Source organism: Pteropus medius, unplaced genomic scaffold (assembly GCF_902729225.1).
Source record: "Pteropus medius unplaced genomic scaffold, Ma_sr-lr_union100, whole genome shotgun sequence".
NCBI classification, from domain to species: Eukaryota; Metazoa; Chordata; class Mammalia; order Chiroptera; family Pteropodidae; genus Pteropus; species Pteropus medius.
This window is the reverse complement of record NW_024350324.1, coordinates 977,535-995,948: the sequence shown is the minus strand read 5'-3', so window position 1 is coordinate 995,948 and position 18,414 is coordinate 977,535. Positions and strand designations below refer to the sequence as shown.

The following is an 18,414-nucleotide window of genomic DNA, read 5'->3' as shown; positions in this document are numbered from 1 at the left end:
TGGGAAGGTCACAGAGACATGGATGAGGCAGCGCTGGTGGCTGTGACTGATGAAGGGGAAGAGGCCGTGAGCCAGGGACACGGCTGGAAAAGGAGCCTCGGGAAGGTCCGGCCCCGCCCCTCCTGGGAGTAGCCTGTGAGGCCCATGTGGAACCCCCGACCCCAGGACTGGAGATGAGAAATTTTCTTTAAGTCCCTATATTTGTGCTTAACTGTCACAGCAGCCATGGGACATTCATACACTTTAGAAAGAGACGCTTTGCACACGAATGGCCTTGGGGGCCCACTGACTGGAACACAGGAACTGGAGAGACCATTTGAATGTTTTTGTACGTTTTTTGTCACTTATCAAAAGTTCTAAAAAAATTAGAGAAGCCAGCTTCCCAGTGACTCCTCCCAGTCACTTGTCCCAATAGTACAGTTTGCCCCAAACCTTGTCCAACCGGGAGAGGTGATGGAGGCAGGTACTGCTGTCTGCGAATGCGACCGGATGGGGCGGCAGCAGAAGGAACCAGCAGTGTCCGGCTCAGACCGGCTGGCCATGCTCATCCTGGCCACACGCGAAGTGCTGTCATTCGGGAGTGGCTTGGATTTGTATCATCCCGGTGGCCATGACAAAGAGGGCCAGAACCAGCAGAGAGCCTAAAATAGACATTCTTCCAAGAACCCAATGGGGCCGTCCCACAGGGTCAGGGGAATTCCCACACCGGGACAGGCGTTGTCCTAGACCATGCTGTCCGCTGGCACAGCCACTGGCCACATGTGGTGGTTTCAGTTCTAATTAAAGATTCATTAAGCCCCATCCCTATCAATCAGCAGTCATCCCTCCCCCTCCCAGCCCCTGACAACCAGGAACCCACTTCCTGTCCCTGTGGACATGCCTGTTCTGGATGTTTCGCATCGGTGGAGTCACACACCGTGTGGCCTGTGTGTCGAGTCTCTCACTGAGCGTTGTGTGTTCAAGGTCCGTCCACACTGTGGCGAGGGTCAGCGCTTCCCTCCTTTTCATGGCCGAGTGATGACTCCCCCGTGTGGACGGACACGTTGTGTGTGTCCATCATCAGCTGCTGGGCCTTTGGGCTGCGTCCACCTCTGGCCGTCCTCAATCACGTGTGGAGTTTTATGCCAGGAGCTGCATTTTGCAGCCGCTGTTTACACGGCACCTCTGCTGACCTTCTGATGCCACCACCAATCACTACCCGGGGAGGGGGGAGGGGCACGTCCCTAGATATTTCTGGAGCCATCTGCCCTTCTTTCCAGACCAAAGACAGCAGATGAAAAACAAAACCAGCTGCTGTGCTCCACCCCTCCCCACTGCAGGCCTCAGTCCCTGAGCGGGAATTCTGTTCCCAGGATGGCTGCCTGCCCTGGAAAACAGCCAGAAACCGCTCTGGCTACCAGTGGACGAGGCAGAGGCCAGTCCCCGAGCCTGCCAGGCTGGTGGGTTCTCATTGCTCTGCTGCCGGGCCTCAGGGGTCTGTGTGAGCTCTCATCAGAGGCTGGGGTTGGCCTGAAGCTCACGCCAGACACACCTGGCTCCTCTGGCATCTTCTGGGAAAGAGGAGATGAAGTCAGGCGTTGCTCACCCCCGAGCCCCCAGCCCAGGACCCCAGCACTGACTAACCAAGTTGCTGGAAGCTTCTCCCTCTTGCCAGGCCCTGGACTTGACTCAGCAATGGACGGCTTCAAAGCTGGCTGGGACCTCACAGCTAGGTCCCTGGTCAGTTATGAAGCAGGGAGGTGGCCACGAGCCCAGGGTCCCTGCAGACACACTGCATGTGGTACCCTCTGTCCCTCCCAGCCTTCTCCCCATCTGTGTGACCCATATTCCTGCCTGCTCCTCCAGCTCAGCCCTGGAGGCCACCATGAGTTCTGACCACCCAGCGAGGCCAAGGGAAGAACACATATTCTGCTAGGAGCTCTGCAGGAAAGGCCCAGAGTAGGCAGACGCGTCCCACCCTTTGTCAAGTGACTGTCCTCATCCTTCAGTCCAGTTCCCAAAAGCCCCCGAGGAGCCCTGCGGAGGTGTCATAGCAACAACAGAAGTCTCGTGCACCTAAGGGTGAGAACATGGTGGTTTCCTGGGGCTGCTGTGACAAATCACCAAAACCTGGTGGCCTAAAACCACATTTATCATCTCACAGTTCTGGAGGCCAGATGTCCAGAATGGGCCTCCCTGGGCTAAACCTGAGTGTGAGAGCAGAGCGCAGAAAATTACGCGCGTTGCCCTTTAAAAGGAGCGTGGCCCTACTCGCGCGGCCCTGACAACAACAACCCCATTGGCTGGAGCGCAGGCCGCGACCACGCCTCTTGCACTCGGTGCCTGGAATCCTATTGGCCCAGCGCCAGGGTCCCGCCTCCTACTCCCTGGAGCCCAGGCGCTGCGCCAGGTGCGTTGACGTAAATGCGTTGCCGGGGCAACCACTCTGGCCGGAGGTGCCAAGCGCCGGAACCAGGACGCAGGCGCGACCGCAGCAGGTTCCCCAAGGCTCGCGGCCCCGACACCCGAGTCCACGGCGCCCTCGGGTCACCTCCCATCACCCCTGGGCAACCGGTCTGGAGGCCCCGCTCGGCGGATGAGACGCAGAGGCCCCGGGGACGCAGCGCCCGGGGGTGGTCATGGCGTGGGAACCGGCTGAGCGCCGCGGACGGGGAGGGTTCAGAGGCGCCGGGTCACATGCCCGGCAGCCGATCGGCTCGCGCATTTAGCAGTACAAGCAAATCCAGTCCTGGGGGAGGACTTTCCTGGAGCCCGGTCCCTGCGCTGGCCCCGTGGTTAGGGGGAACCCGGGCCTCGGAACACAGCGGTTTCCTTGGCCCTCGGTGGGTCAGCAGGCGCCAGGCCCAGCGGTCCGGGCTTCCAGACCTTTCCTGCCCTCCCCGGCCCCGCAACATTGCCCATGTCCCCCACACTATCGGGGCGGGGAGGAAGCCAGGTTTGCCTCTTCCGGGCCTGGCTGGACTCAACTGGCTTTGCTCATCTGCAAAATGGGAACTCGGGGTCCCACAGACATCAGTGCCCGTGTGAGCCTCCCAGGGCGGCTGCGACAAATTACCACAGATTTAGACATTTTTTCTGTAATAGTTCTGAAGGCCAGAAATCCAAAATGGGTCTCTCAGGGCTAAACCCAGGCGCAGGCAGGGCCGGGCCTTCCCGAGGCTCCAGGGAGAACCGTCTCCAGCCTTTTCCAGCTTCCAGAGGCGCCGCGTCCCTGGCTCGTGGCCCCTTCCCCGTCGTCATAGTCACAGCCAGCAGCACAGCCTCATCTATCTCTGACTGTGACCCTCCCGCCTCCCCCTCATGAGGACGCTGGGCTGCCGGGGGAACCCAGGGTCGTCCCCCCTCTCAGAGTCCTTTATCCCATGCGCAGAGTCCCTTGAGTATTATCTCATGAGGTCACACATCCACGGATCCAGGGACTGGGAAGGGGACGTCTTTGGGGGCCGCTACCCTGGCGATCCCGGGGTGTGACTTTCTGCAGCGTGGAGCCAGCTCTGCCCTCTGCCTGGCCTAGGAGAAGTGTCACTAGCACATGCAGAAACTCAGTACCACTCAAGGCCTGGGGCCCAGCCAAGTGGGGAGCTGCTCCAAGGAGGTGGGCTCTGACCCAGGCCTGGAGTCAGCCAGTGCAGAGAGGCCCCTGGCTGAGCCGGCCAGGCACACGGCTTCCGCTACGCCCATGTCCCTTTTCCTCCTGGCCCCCAACGCCCCATCCACTCCACCTCTGTCCTCCCCTGGCTGCGCACCTCCCAGGACTTGTGCACATGCTATGAAAGGCCCCCACTCTCTACACAAGGGGCCCTTGTCTGTGATGCCCCGGGGTCACTGTTGGGGAGCAGGTCAGCTGGAAATGGGAGACCTGGCTCCTCCTAGAGCCACCTGGGTGTCCAGTGCCTTGGATGGGGAGATGACAAGTCAACTGTTCCATCCTAGGTCACTGGGGCAGGGTAGAGGCCTTTGGCCATCCGCTAGGCCAGCTCTGCCCAACCCCTGGCTCTGCCGCCACCTCTCCCTTGGGGACTTTTGGTGACTGACCCTTGGAAGGCAGGATATGCACAGTGCTACCCCACAGTGTCACAGAGGGTGGGCCCCAAGGCTGCCGAGACACCCAGATCCCCAAAGGCCGCAGGCCCGTAGCTGGGAGCTTCTGGCCACACCCACCACTGCTTTCCCTTCTCCCTGCCCCACCTCCACACTCCAGGAGGACAGGGGCCCTGGCTCTGTCCCCAGGACTGCTGAGCCACTGGAATGGAGCGAGCCATGAGTCAGCCAGCAGGAAGGGACACTTACAGCCACTTGCATCAGACGTTCCTGCCTCGTGGCCCCTCAGTCAGAGGCCCCAGCCTGTGACCCTCACTTTTCTGAGGAACTCCTAGAACTTGTGGGTCCTGCCTCTGGGGGGCCAGACAGGTGGGGACATGCAGTGGGCCGCAGGGCGGGCCAGGCCGGTGCCAGTCCAGGACTCCGACTCCACTTGCCCCCTTGTGCCCACAGCCAGCCCCGCCCCCAGCGCTGGCCCTGATTCTGACCCTTGGATCCGAGCTTAGATGCTGCACTGGGGTTTGAAGGCCAGCCCTGTGCCCCCTCTGAGCCTCAGGTGCCCGGCTTTGAGCAGAGGGAGGAGGGGCCTGGCTTCTCTTCACCGGCACGGGCTTCTGGTCCCAGCACCGGCCCCACAGCACCCAGCCCACACACACGGGTGTCCACTGCACTCACGTGCGCACGCACCAGCAAGCGAGTGTGTGGGCCCCATGCCTCCACCCGCTGCCACATGGACATGCATTTGCCCTATGCAGATCCGGCTCAGTACCCCTCAGACGTGCAGAGACACAAAGACACACCCAAATCTGCTCGCACTTGCTTGCACACCAGCCCGGTGCCGCTTTTTAATGTTGGGGGGAACGAGGTCTTAATGTCGCCCCCTGCTAAGGTTGCCAGATAAAATGCGGGCTGCCAGTTGCATTTGTGTTTCCCATAAGCGATAAATAGTTGCTTGGGACACGAGTGGGGTGTACACTGGAAAGTTATTCATCGTTTATCTGAAATTCAAATGCAACTGGCGTCCTATATCTTTACGTACTAAATCCGAGAGCCGTATCCGCTGGTCGTGGAGCCTCTGAGCTGCCCTGGGGCCCTCCGGTGCTGCCCAGGATGTGAACACTGCTCAACTGAGCCCCCGAGATGCCAAGGCTCCAGCTGCCGGCCCAGGTCAGAGTGGACGCTCCCAGGTAGCCTGCCTCCTTCTGCCTTAGGGGAAGCAGAGGCCCCGGGCCTGGCAGTCAGGACCTGCCTGGTGTCTCCTTTGGGATTTTAGGGTGACTGCATGCACAACACAGACCGAGAGCCATCCCACAGAAGCCGGCTCCCTGAGCCTTTGGCCCAAGGCTCGCCAAGCCCCCTCCAGGACTGGGGCGGGAAAGGCATTTACTGTCAGTTCCTGGCAGCGCCTCCCAGGGCCTCCCTGCTCTGGGGGCCTCAGGCTGGCACCAGGTCCCCCAAGGCAATCCTGAGTTCCCCTTGCAGGTTGTCTCCTCTGGCATCTTTTTTGGGGGATCCTTGTCCTGGGCCTGCCTGTCCTGCCCATCAGCCCTGCTTAATGTCGCTGCCCCAGCCTAGATGGATGGGAAGAAACCTGCCACCTGCAAACCGAGAAGGCCCGGAAGCAGGGGCCAGGCTCCAACCTCACCTGTCTGGCAGGTAGGTCCCTTCCATCCAGGGGCAGGTCAGCTCTCCCTCTCAGAGGCAGGCAAGACGGCTCGGGGCTCCAAGAGACATGAGTAGAGTGGGAAGGCCCAGTTGCACCCCCAGGTAACTTCCAGCCCTCCTTCCCTCCCCAGCCCCTAGGCGCCCAGCACCTCTGGGAGCCAGGCCTGTAAACGGAGCCATCCTCCAGGAGGATGGCAGGTACTGGCTGTTTGGGGCTGGCAGCTGGCCCACAGCAAAACGGCTGCGCCCTGAGAGCCAGCAGGCAGGGCACAGAGGTCCCACCCCTTCCCATTCCCACTAGCAGCCCCCTCGCCCTGCCCGGCATGGCCAAGGCCCCCACAGATGCCTGCACCCAGGCCACTCTCAGTGTTCAGCCTCGGTGCGTCTATAAGCTAAGGGACCCCATGGATTGCCAGTTCCACCAGGGGCTGGCAGAAGCAGGAAGGACCCTCCCTTTGAGCCTTTGGCCAGGGTGTGGCCCCGCTGACACCCTGACTTCAGACTTTGGCCTCCAGAATGTGCACGCATAAATCTGTCGTTTTAAGCCACCACGTGCAGGGTACCTTGTTACAGCGGCCTCAGGTATTACACTCACACGACCCCTATACGCAGGCGAGCACACACATGTACAAACACTCGAACACACGCATTCTTTTCAGCAGCATCCAGTGAGCACTTCCTGTGTGTGTGCCGGGTCCTGTACAGGGGCTGGACTGGCAACGGACAGTTCCATGCTCTCGTCCAGCTGACCTAGGCAGCGGCAGAGGCCTATCTGTACCCACCCGTGCCATCCGAAGTACATGACGACCTGCAGGTGACCACGAACACACAGGAGGCAGGGGTGGGAGGGGACAGCCATGTAAGGAGACGGGTGGGGAGGATGATGAGAGACCCAAGTCTTCCCCTGGGCAGGTAGGTCTGGCAGCCCCACTCCAGGCACCTGGAGCCGAGGCATGTGTCCACACACACACACACACACACACAGTTTGCACACGTGTACTGGCAGGGGCTGGCCAGGGAGGTTCCTCCAAACTTCCTGGGGCTGGAGGAGGTCAGGCCTCAGAGTTCCTGTGGCCCGAGCTGCAGCTTCGGGGACAACACATAGAGGTGGCTGGCGGGGAAGGGGATGGCCCAGCTTTAGGTCAGTGGGGCCTGGTTGAGGGGAAGTTGGGGATGGGTGGCTAGAAGCCTCTGGAAGGACAAGCTCGGGCTGGAAGACAGGGAGGTATATTCCACCTGCAGGCTCGTGCCCCGTGTGCCCAGAGCACCAGGTCTGACTTTGTTCCACTGCGCTGCGGGACAGGGGTCTGGCCCGGCCCAGAACAGGCTTAGTCCATCCGAGCCTGGGTCGGCACCACAGCCGAAAAGGGGTTATTTTATCTCCAGTCTTGGCACCCTCCCCATCGGGCTTTTCCCACATCTGTCCAAGAGAAAACGCTCCTTTGCAGAACTGAGGGAGGGTCCTTCACAGAGAGTCACCATCCCTTACTGTGGTCCCCTTTCCCTGCCAACAACGGGATCAACTCAGGAGGGGCTCCCTGGGGGAGGCAGCTGGGCCTCAGAGCGGTCCCGGTGTGCCTGCAGGACAGCTGGCGCCAGGGTCCGCGAGCTGCAGGACGGAGCCGCCGCAGGTCGTAGACCGGGGGCATCGCCCAAAGGAGTCAGGGCGCCCTAGGCCCCGGCCCGCACACTGGGAGAGCTGCCAGAGGGCAAGGCCCATCTCCGGCTCCGTACCGGGGTCCCGCGGCCTGAGACAGTCCCGACCTCAACCGCGGACACCCTTCGCGGGTCCCGCGCCTGGAGCCCCGAGCGCCACACAGCGCAGGCGCGCGGACACGCCCTGCGGCTGGAGCGCGCAGCCGCACTCGGACCCGAAGCCCCTTGCAGCTCCGCCCCCGACGCACGCCTGTGGGCGGGGAGAAAGGCGGGGCATGCGTCGGGGGCGGGGCCTGGCCTGGCCCATAAAGGCGGCGGCGGCGCCGTGCGCGCGACTCCTCTCGGCAGCGGCAGCGGCCCAGGCGGGGGCGTCCGCGGTGGCGGCGGCGGCGGCGGCGGCGGCGGTGCCGGCGGCGGCGTCGCTGTTCCCGGCGCGGTCCTCGCAGCGGGGTCCGGACTGCGCGTCTCGGGCGGCGGCGGCAGAACTGCGGTCCCGGCCCGAGCCCGACCCCGGTGAGTGCGGCCCCGCGACCCCGGCCCGACCCGGCCCAGCCCGGATCTGGGCGCGGGGATCGGGCCCCACGGATCCTCACCGCCTGGGACTGGGCTACTCGTCGCGCCGTTCGTGGCCACTCAAGTCCTCCTTTGTCTGCTCCCGCTCGCAGGGTCCCCTCCGCGGCCGCCCCCCGCCCACGGGCCGCCCCCCGGGCCCTGCGTCCCCTCCCCCGCTGGCGGGGCCCGGACAGAAGATGGTGCAGAAGAAAACAGCCGAACTTCAGGGCTTCCACCGTTCGTTCAAGGTGAGGACCAGATCGGTTTGGGGGGTGCCCCGGGCTGGACCACCCGAGTGGCCGGTGGGGTTCGCACAGCCCGCCCTGAGGGTCCGCCAGAGCTCGTGCCCACCCCCTGCCCTGTTCCTGGAGCTTTCCCGGCCGTGTGCGCGCCAGCGGGGTGTCAGCGGCTCACAGTCTAGTTCATTTCCAGCGCCTGAGGGCCCATGGGGGCTTTCCTCCAGGAACCCCAGGTGGGCTGGGGGCATCCTGCCAGCGTGTCCTCTGCAAACCCCAGCCGATGTACAGTGCTGGGGGTTGAGCAGGCCTCACTCCTGGCTCCAGTTCCCTGAAAAGGGTCTTTCTCCCGGTACTGCAAGCGGGGATTCAGACCACCTCATGTCTTAGGCAGTGTGCAGAATGGGAGAGTTGATTAGATGCACCCCCAACCCTATATCTCCCAGACGTCCCCGGCCCAAGCACTGTTTCCTGTCAGAATGGGAAGTTTCTGCAGTGGCCTCCCAGCTTCCGAGTCTTGGACTCAGATGAACAAGTCTGGGGCGGTCAGGCAGGTGCTGGGTAGGGGCCCCATGGGGCCTGGCCTAGGGGACGCGGTGATGTCAGCGGTGCCCCACCCCGCCTGCCGCGTTATGTAATGGCTGCCCAGGGCTTCCTTGGACGGGGACCTGTTGCCCTGTAGAGGAGGCAGGACCTGGGGGGGCTGGGGAGCACCAAGGTGGGAGGAGCCAGCTGAGACTGTTGGGGGTAGAATTCTCAGGCCTCTCCAGCCAGGCTCCAGCCCACCCACACGCCTGTCTTCCTGGCTGCCCCTTGGTATCCAGGTGTCTGAGGCTAGGTGGGAGGGGGTGGACAGGAGACACCACTGGCGGTGGTCTGTCACCCCCTGGGGCTGCGCCTGAGCTGAGACAGGGTCAGTGCGCAGGGCCCGCTCTTTGGCCAAAGCAAACTCAAACTTTCTGGATGGTTCCAGCCATCTCCTGCCAAGGCCTGCTGACTGGAGGCCCACAGCCAGCCCTGGGCCTGGCCCGCCCACACTGCTCAGGTCTAAAGGCTGGGCTTTGCAGGCTCCCCGACAGCCGAGGTGGTGCTGCGGGGGTTCCAGGGGAGGGGAGTGATGCTGGACAGGGAATCCTGGCTCCAAGGAGGCTTTCAGGGTCCAGCTCTTCTGTGTCAGGGGCTTGGCCCGGCGTGTTGGGGCAGCGAGGGGGCCCACAAGTTTAAGGCAGCTTTCTTACATCGACGCTTCATCTTAATCACCCCTTTTTGTAGCCACCGTGGGGGTTCCTCCCAGGTGGAAGGCCGGAGCCTTATCAGAGCTCTGGTTGCTGTCCCCATGGGGCCAGACCCCTCAGTGGGCAGGGGCAGGGCAGGGGCAGGGCGGGTGGACAAGTGCTCCCTTCCTCCCCTCCCTGCCCTCCTGGGCCTCCTGGCGACTATCTGCCTCTGCTGGGGAGGGTGGGGAGGGTGGGGAGGGTGGGGAGGCCCGCCCGTGCCTGTCTTCACGCCTCTTCCTCTGACCTCCGCCCAGCAGAGCAGGCCCCTCTAGTTCTCCACAGCTATTCCGGAGGTCTCTCTGTGGGATATTTTCCTGCCAGAGCCCCAGCCTCAGCTGTCACAAGGCCCAGAATGGGGCAATGACTTGGCCCAGGCCATCCAGCATCAGCACTGGCACCACCACTGCGTGCAGGCCCCTCATGCCCACCAGGGACCCGGCGCCTGGTCTGCCAGGGTAGGGGAGTTAACTCCGAGCTAACTCCTAAGGGGCCTGGCCGGGCCTCTGTCCCAGCCTCAAAGGCCTCGGCCTCGTGCAAGGCTGCTGCCAGCCCTCCCGGGGGGTCTTCTTTACAGAATGCTGTTCTTCCTGGCGTTCTTCTGTTTTCGGGGTATAGGGGGTTTTTCCTGCCCCCAGCCGCCTGCTTTCCCTGGGCAGGGTCTGGCACCCTCGCCCTGGTCTTGGGGGCTGCCCGGTGACCTTGAGCTGGCCTCCTCCCCGACAGGGCTGGGTTCTTTGAGGGGCATTCTCTTGGGGGTTTATGGGGGGTGGCCAGGACAGTGTAGGCTGTGGCCTGGGCAGAGGGCGACCCAGCATGCACAAAGGAGCTGTGGACACCTCTCCTGTGAGTCTCCAGGAGACATGGTGGGACAGGAAAGGGAACAGCGCAAGGCCAGGCGAGCGATCGCCCCATTCCGCAGAGGGAAAACTCAGGTAGAAAGGCATGGGCCTTGCACAGGTGGGGCTGAGCCCGAGAGGCCGTGGGAGAGCAGGCTGGGCAGCCGGCCGGGAGCCCCACCCTGGAGCCGGTGACTCACCCCCTCTGCCGGCTCCGTGCCTTTGATCCCCAGCTGGCTGTCCCCATTCTGCAGGTGAGCAAACCGAGGTGTCCACGGTGATTCACCCCTATCCCCACACCGTCATACCCCATTTCTGGAGGCCCCCAGTACCTTGGCCTGTGGGTTTAAGGTCTAGCTCTTCAGAATCGGGGAAAGCCAGGCGTCCTCTCTCTCGGCATAGGGATATGGGCATGTCACCGCAGTGGGACCGCCGTGGCAGCCTCAGGGCCTGAGCGCTCTCCTTCTCTCCCCTGCAGGGGCAGAGTCCTTTCGAGCTGGCCTTCTCCCTAGAACAGGCCCACCCCGGGGAGACCACCTTCAGCCTGGAGTGCCCAGCCCGTCCTGGTGAGGGGCCTGGCGGGGTGGGGTGGGGGAAAGGGGGGGGGCCCAGAGCCTCACAGCTGGCCTCACATCTGGGCCCTGGTGCAGACATGCCCACGAGCCAGCCCATCGACATCCCGGACGCCAAGAAGAGGGGCAAGAAGAAGAAGCGGTGCCGGGCCACGGACAGCTTCTCGGGCAGGTTCGAAGGTGAGCGGGGCAGGCGGGGCCAAGGGCGGCTGGGAGGTGACAGGGCCACCCAGGCGGCTCTGACCACCCCCCTGCTCCCCAGATGTCTACCAGCTGCAGGAGGACGTGCTCGGGGAGGGTGCCCACGCCCGTGTGCAGACGTGTGTCAACCTTATCACCAACCAGGAGTACGCCGTCAAGGTGAGTTTGGCACTGTCCCCTGTCTCCTGGGGTCTGGTGCTGGCCGGGGTGGTGGGAGGAAGGGAGCTCGCGTTCAGGCTCCTGGACTAGCAACTGTGGAAAACCAGGGTCTAAAAATGGCCCGTGCCCAGTGACCCAGGCTGCCCCGAGGAATCCCGTCACCCTGGGCTGCGTCCCCAAGTCTAGGCAAGGCCGCGAAGTGACCATGAGGGCCAGCCCCTTGTGCAGGTGGCCAGGGACCTGGTGCCAGAGCGTCTGCTGAGAGCAGGGCTTTGATGAGCTGATGCTCCCCCATGTGGGTTACTGGATGGAAAGGCCACGCCACACTCGGGGTCCAAGGGGCTCAGCGTGGGGGAGACTAGGACAAGCCCAAGAGCCCCTGTGAAGCCCCCATGTGGTCTGGCCAGGCGGGCAGGCCGAGCACTCTGAGAGGCCTCCAGGCTCCCCCACCCTGCCCCTGGGCTGAGGGGCACAAGTGCTCCCTGTTGAGTGGGGCTGGCCAGAAGCCTCAGACCCTGGTGGAAGTCCAGTGACAAAAGCAGCCATGGTCCCACTTCCAGGGGGTAGCGGGGCGAGGGTGCTCGGGGGTTGGGCGCTGAGCGTCGAGCGCTTGCACACCAAGCATATATCTGAGCGCGCTCCTCCAAGGGATCCTGCTGAGCGGCCTGTAGTCTCTTACTCTGCGACAGACAGGGAACGAATGCTCGGCGGGGTGGGCAGCCCGAGTCACACTGCGGGACCTCCAGAGGGGCCGGTTGTTCCTCTGCCGCCTTCTCCATGGAGTGGAGTCCTAGCCAGCTTCCCAAGGGACAGGATGAGGTTCAGTTTACTCCAGAGGGATGGGCCTGGTGGCGTGGTCTCCAGAGGTCTTGGAACCCGTTTGCTATGGCCCTCTTTGGGACAGGTGCTCGGCACTGGATGTATGGGACAGGGTACAGGTCCAGGTCTTGCGTGCCTGCTGCAGGATCACGGCCCATGGGGCACCACGTCCCCATCCCCAGGCCACGCGCGGTAGGGGACAGCCTGCCCACCCGCCTAGTGAGGTGGGCCCCAGGGGGGCCCAGCAAGAGCTGGACGGCCCCCTCTAAGTGCACCTTTCTGTGAGCAAAGGTGGCCAGGGTCACATGGGGTGAATGGGCTCAGACCCTCGAGTCCGTAATGGTCCCGGGTGCCATAGGGATGTGGGTTCCGAGGTGCGGGCTAGCTTTCTGAGGGTCTGGGAGGCTGTATCTGCTGGTAGGCGAGGGGCCAGTCTGGGCTGGCCTGAAACACCCTGGCTCATGGGCCTGGGGACATGTACCCAGACTGGTGTGGAGCTGGGCAGACAGGGACGGCTCGGCTGACAGCCAGGTTCCCTGCGGCCCCTCCAGTCCCCTGGGAGGTGTGGGAGCCAGCACAGTGGCCACCCGTCTCCTGGTCGAGGGGATGCAGGCAGAGAGAAACTGCCCAGCCCAACGGACCCTGAAATCTGAAGGGATGTTTAGTGGGGGCCCCAGGCCCCAAATAGACCCCGATGCCTGTCCGGTCACTGGCGGAGGGGGCCTGGCTCCTCGTCACCGCCTTTCCCACTGAACTCATCCCTCCCTGGTGCTGCTTGGGAAACCCGTCGCCCCAGCTTGTGCTGGCGCAGCAGCTCGACTTCTGGCAAATTCTGGGTCCCCACAGGAGCACTCTCCCTTCCGGTTCAGAGGGCTCCACTCCCGCAGAGCGGCCGGCGCGGGACGGGGACACGTCTCGCGGGGCTCTCGGGTGCTGGCGAGTCTGGTCGACCCCGCGAGTGTAACCTCCGACTCTTTCAGATCATTGAGAAGCAGCCCGGCCACATCCGGAGCCGGGTGTTCCGGGAGGTGGAGATGCTCTACCAGTGCCAGGGACACAGGTAGCGCGGCCGCCCCGCCCCCTCGCTGGGCCCCAAGCCGCCTCTGGGTGCCTGTCCACCCCCGGCGAGCGTTTCAGGAGCACCCGCTGTGCCAGGCCCTGTGCTGGGTGCTGGGGCTTGACCTGTCAGGCCAGTAGTCCGAGCAGGGTGAGGTGGGAGCAGGCCTGGGGACCCGGGTGCAGCCTTCCCGCGGGCAGGTAGGGGTGAGAGGGCAGCCCCTTCTGGCCTGGGCTTGCGCTGGGGCCTCAGGAAGTCTCACTTCTGTCTTGCCCCCCACCCCAGGAACGTTCTAGAGCTGATTGAGTTCTTCGAGGAGGAAGACCGTTTCTACCTGGTGTTTGAGAAGATGCGGGGTGGTACGTGGGGCCTGGGAGACAAGTCAGCTGGGTCCTAAAGGGCCACCAGGGGAGACTTTGCAGAGGGTCATGCATGGCAGAGAGGACTCGTGTAGTCTGAGTGTCTTGTCCGCACAACAGTTCTGGTTGAAGACTTTGGGCCCAAGGAGGTTGAGTGGGGGCTTCTGTGCCAGGTGGGGTGGGTGCTGAGCTGTGCCCTGGGCATACAGGTGACCCTTACGTCTTCTGTATCCTTCCTCCCCGTGGCCAGGCTCCATCCTGAGCCACATCCACAAGCGCCGGCATTTTAACGAGCTGGAGGCCAGCGTGGTGGTGCAGGATGTGGCCAGCGCCCTGGATTTTCTGCACAACAAAGGTGGGTGGTGGGGCTGGCTGCTTTGGGTGCTGCCCACCTCTTGCCAGCTTGCCCAGTGACCCCTGGGGTGCTGGGTGTCCAGCCTTGCTCCCCGGATGCCGGGAAGACGGCCCTCCCTACCCACCGGCCCTCGTTCTCCCTGCAGGCATCGCCCACAGGGACCTGAAGCCGGAGAACATTCTCTGTGAGCACCCCAACCAGGTGAGGGGTGCGGCTGGGCACCTGGAGCCAAGCGCAGGCCTGTGGGACCCCCAGGCTCTGGACCCCACCTCACTGCCCCCTCCACGCCCCTGCCAGGTGTCCCCCGTGAAGATCTGTGACTTCGATCTGGGCAGTGGCATCAAGCTCAACGGGGACTGTTCCCCTATTTCCACTCCGGAGCTGCTTACCCCGGTGAGGGCCGTGAGGTCAGGGCCCCCTCCCCCGGTGGGATGTGGGGCGGGGCTGTGGTTGCGGAACCCCAGGTGGCGGGGGTGGCTGCTGCAGCCGTGGAACTGGGGTTTCCGCTTAGCAACAGCCGCGGGTTGGCCGTCCGGGGGCTCCCGGCACCTGTTGATTGGGCGGGGCGGGGCGGGGGCGGGGCCGCGGTCAGGTCGGGGCGGGGCGGCGCGCTGCTGCCGGTGGTTGGCGGCAGCAGGCCTGTCGGGCACAGCGGCTCGGCTCAGGTGACGGGGCGGTCCCGCGCCTCACGTGACTCCGGGAAGTCCCGCAGCGCAGCGCCCTTCCCCCTCCTGTTCCCCCGCCTGACCCCCACCCTCGCCCGCAGTGCGGCTCCGCCGAGTACATGGCCCCCGAGGTGGTGGAGGCCTTCAGCGAGGAGGCCAGCATCTACGACAAGCGCTGCGACCTCTGGAGCCTGGGCGTCATCCTCTACATCCTGCTCAGCGGCTACCCGCCCTTTGTGGGCCACTGTGGCAGCGACTGTGGCTGGGACCGTGGGGCGGCCTGCCCGGCCTGCCAGGTGCGCCCACCTCCGCAGCCCCCGGGGCACCGCCCCCAGCCGCAGTGAGCTGGCCTGACCTTCCTGGGTCACCGTATGGGCAAGCAGCTGGGTCAGGGAGCTGAAGTGGGGAGAGGCCTGTGGTTTGGGGTGACTGGGTTTTATCCTGCTCCCTGGGGCTCAGGATTCAGGCTCAGGAGCACCCTGCATCCAAGTCCCACTTAGGCAGCGCCCACCGAAAGTACCTCCACGGCCAGCAACTCCAGACCTTTGTCCTTGCCTTCTGTGGCCCCTCTGGCCCCCCGCCCTGCTGCCTGACCCCAGAACCCTCGGCCTCCCACCCCACTGTCTAGGTGGCCAGTCCTGGTTCTTTGCACCTGGGCCCCAAGCCACAGGTCAGGCCACGTGGTTGGGCAGGGGTCCCTGACAGAGCCTGTCACTTAGCAGTGTCACAGCCCTTCGGGTCCACGCTCGCCCCCTGCGTGTGGGGGCTGTGGCCAATCCCCCCTCCGTTGTGTGTGCTCCCCAGAATATGCTGTTTGAGAGCATCCAGGAGGGCAAGTACGAGTTCCCCGAAAAGGACTGGGCCCACATCTCCGTTGCCGCCAAAGACCTCATCTCGAAGCTCCTGGTGCGTGACGCCAAGCAGAGGCTGAGTGCCGCACAGGTCCTGCAGCACCCCTGGGTGCAGGGGGTGAGTGCCGGCCACTGGGGCCTGGGCTGGGTGGGCGCTGCAGGAGCTGCTGCTCAGCGCGTCCTGGCTCCTGCCCTGGGTGCAGGGGGTGAGTGCCCGCCCGCCGGAAGTGGCTCAGAGTTGGTGTTTGAGCATCTTCTGTGGGTCCAGGCACAGCTGCTGGCCGGGGCTGGCTGGGTGGGGGCCGCGGGGGCTGCTGCGTAGTGAATCTCGGCTCCTGCCCAGGGCCCTGGGGCATCTCCCCGCCTGGCACAGCAGCAGATGGAGGTCAGCCAGAGGGCAGGGAGGTGGGCGGCTAGCCTCGGACAAGGCTCTGTCACCACTGATCCTGGAAGAGCCTGGCATTTCTCCTGGCCAGCGGTCACCTGAGCAAGGAGCCTGGTGGGGAGCAAGGACTGTCCGCTAGACACAAGCCAGCGGAGGGACTCTGTGCCCCTGCGGGGGTGTCAGGAACCGAATGGCTTGAGAAGGGGAGGGGAGGCCTGGAGCGCCATTGCCCCCTGTAACACCTGCTTCCGCCAGACTGCCTCAGCTCCCGGGTGCACGCCCCCAGAAACCGGTGGTTTCACGGCCAGCGGAGAACCTGGGAGGGTTTCCCCAGGGAGCGCTGGCCGTCAGCCCCGCATCTCTTGTGTCCTGCAGTGCGCCCCGGAGAACACCCTGCCCACGCCCATGGTTCTGCAGAGGTGAGGCCTGCGGGGTCCTTGAGCCCGGGTCAGGGAGCCCTTGATGTTAGAGGGTTTGAAATGTTAAGGTGTTTGGAACTAAGTAAATCTTCTAGTTGTGGGGGGGCCATTCAGGTGCTGGGTGTTTTCGTACCTGGTGATAGATGGGATTCCTAGCTGGAGTCCTAACCACAGACCCTGGGGTCCCAAGGGAAGCAGGGGTGCACCTGGAAAGCCCCCTCCCTCTCCTTGGTGACCTCCCTACCCTGTCTCCAGGAACAGCTGTGCCAAAGATCTCACATCCTTTGCTGCCGAGGCCATCGCCATGAACCGGCAGCTGGCCCAGCGCGAGGAGGACGCGCTGGAGGAGGCCGGGCAGGGCCAGCCCGTGGTCATCCGCGCCGCCTCACGCTGCCTGCGGCTGTCCCCGCCTTCTCAGTCGGAGCTGGCCCAGCGGCGGCAGCGAGCCAGCCTGTCTGCAGCTCCCGTGGTCCTGGTGGGCGACCACGCGTGACCCCCCCCCACCCCTTCCTCTGTACATAGGTCGTCCCCCTCCCCCCTCAGAGCTAAAGATTTTTTTAAGCTATTGCCAGCCGGTTACCAGCGGGCTGTGCTCCCCCCAGCTGTGAGGCGCTCAGCTCAGCTGGGGGGGTCTTTTTATATAAAAGTTGTTGCTGTTGGGTTTCTCCTTTTTCTGTCCCCGACCCCATGTTCCTCTCTGAATGGTTAAAAGCAGACAGGCGCCCGGGGAGGACAGAAGGCACATGTGGCTGTGTGGCCCGCCACCCTGCCCGGGCCCCACGTACCGCGACCGGCCTGCCGCTGCCCATGGCCCCAGCCGACGCGACTCAGGACAAGAGGGCGCCCCGTCTTCCAGAGCGTGAGGCTCATGCCCTCCCCAGCCCTTGGTGTTCTCAAGGGCGGGTGGACCTGCCCCTTCTCACCTCACCCCAGGGACAGCCTGGTGGCCGGTAGGAGCCTGGGCGCGGGCAGGCGGGTGGACGGCCGCCCACTGGACCCCCTGCCAGCTGACAATCGGGGCTCCTGCGAACCTTGACCTTAAGCTGCAGCTGACCCAGGGGTGCACGCACTGCTTCCCCTCGGCCCTCTCCACTGGGCTCTGCTCACCCAGGAGTGGGCGCTGGAGGAAATGGGAGGGAGGGGCTGGACAGGCGCCCGTCAGCCAACGCGGGGGTCCCACGGACCCCCCCACCCGGGCACCCAAGTGCCCCTTCTCAGGGCTCGGTCTGACCACGGCCACGTCCTGTGCCCCACTGCCCCCGGATTGGCGTGGCCGAAGCCCTGCCAGCCGGGGCTGCAGCTCGACCCCTCCGCCAAGGGCAGCATCTGCTCTGCCCACTTCAGGAACGTGGCCACCCCAGTCCCTGCACCCACACTAGCACCCTGGTCAGACGTCGCGTGACCCGCTGGGCTCGGGGAGACTCTGACCCCCCCTGTCCTCGGGTGGGAAACACTATGCAATACAGGTGTCCTCGTCCCCAAGCTCACGTGCTCCTACTGTGGGCCCCGTCCCCCCGCCCGGCCGTCTGGCTTCTGGTTTGTCCTATTTCTTTAGTTTCTTAAGAACAACAGTTGACTTCCTTCCCCTGTTCTCAAAGAATACTTGAATGTCGGGGTCCTCCTGGGTTGGGGCCCAGACGCCATGTCTGAGCCCCCCAAGTCTTGTACGATCGATATAGTCTGTGGTGGCGGGTGAGGGCCGACGCCCCTCCGTGTTCCTGCTCGCCCGGTCTGTGGACTGGCCTCTCCAAAGACCTGGGTGGCAGCCGCCGCACCCGCACCTCGCCCGCGTGGCTCCACGGCCATCCCGCGGCTCTGCCTTTCCTGGAGGAGAAATGGGCCCCAGCCACTCCCCTGGCAGCCGAGCTGTGAGCGGCCTGGACCCGCGTGACTGCCATCTCCTGTCCCCTCCCCTGCACGGTGCGCCCTTACTGTGAATGAGCACCAGGGCCCCAGGCCGCCCCGCGGGGGAGCGGGCACCAGCGTTTCAGCTTAAGATGTGTAAAAAAAAAAGATGAAAAAGACATTTTTTTAAAAGTGGGGGAAAAACATCCAAGCACTTTAACTCCGCTGCACCAGGTGGGCTGACAGCTCAGAAATTTTTCTTGACACCAACTGTCAATGCCGGAATTTTGTATTCTGTTTTATAAGGATTTAATAAAACTCGTAAAAACACGTGTGTGCCGCATCTGCTGTTCTGCTGCCACGTAGGAGTCTGCCCTGAACCTCCAGGACAGTGACACTGGCTCGGGAGTCTGGCTGGGCAGGCGGTACGTGGGGGGTGGGGGCCAGCAGTCCCTGGTGGCCCG

At 64.0% G+C, this 18,414-nt stretch overlaps 1 protein-coding gene and 1 long non-coding RNA gene across 2 annotated transcripts; both read left to right on the top strand.

Moving 5' to 3' along the window:
• The first annotated feature begins 5,637 nt into the window (after positions 1-5,637).
• Positions 5,638-7,590, top strand: LOC120583724 (uncharacterized). The gene is made up of 3 exons (XR_005647856.1): positions 5,638-5,697; positions 6,369-6,520; positions 7,291-7,590. It is a non-coding gene; the product is annotated as an uncharacterized LOC120583724 (long non-coding RNA).
• A 157-nt stretch (positions 7,591-7,747) lies between these two features.
• Positions 7,748-18,280, top strand: MKNK2 (MAPK interacting serine/threonine kinase 2). Its single transcript, XM_039839127.1, has 14 exons — positions 7,748-7,875; positions 8,028-8,162; positions 10,742-10,829; positions 10,914-11,015; positions 11,098-11,195; positions 12,995-13,074; positions 13,357-13,430; positions 13,681-13,785; positions 13,931-13,986; positions 14,083-14,178; positions 14,552-14,746; positions 15,255-15,419; positions 16,062-16,105; positions 16,361-18,280. The coding sequence occupies exons 2-14, from the start codon at positions 8,112-8,114 to the stop codon at positions 16,596-16,598; spliced, it is 1,392 nt and encodes a 463-aa protein (XP_039695061.1). The 5' UTR covers positions 7,748-7,875; positions 8,028-8,111; the 3' UTR covers positions 16,599-18,280.
• The last annotated feature ends 134 nt before the right edge of the window (positions 18,281-18,414 follow it).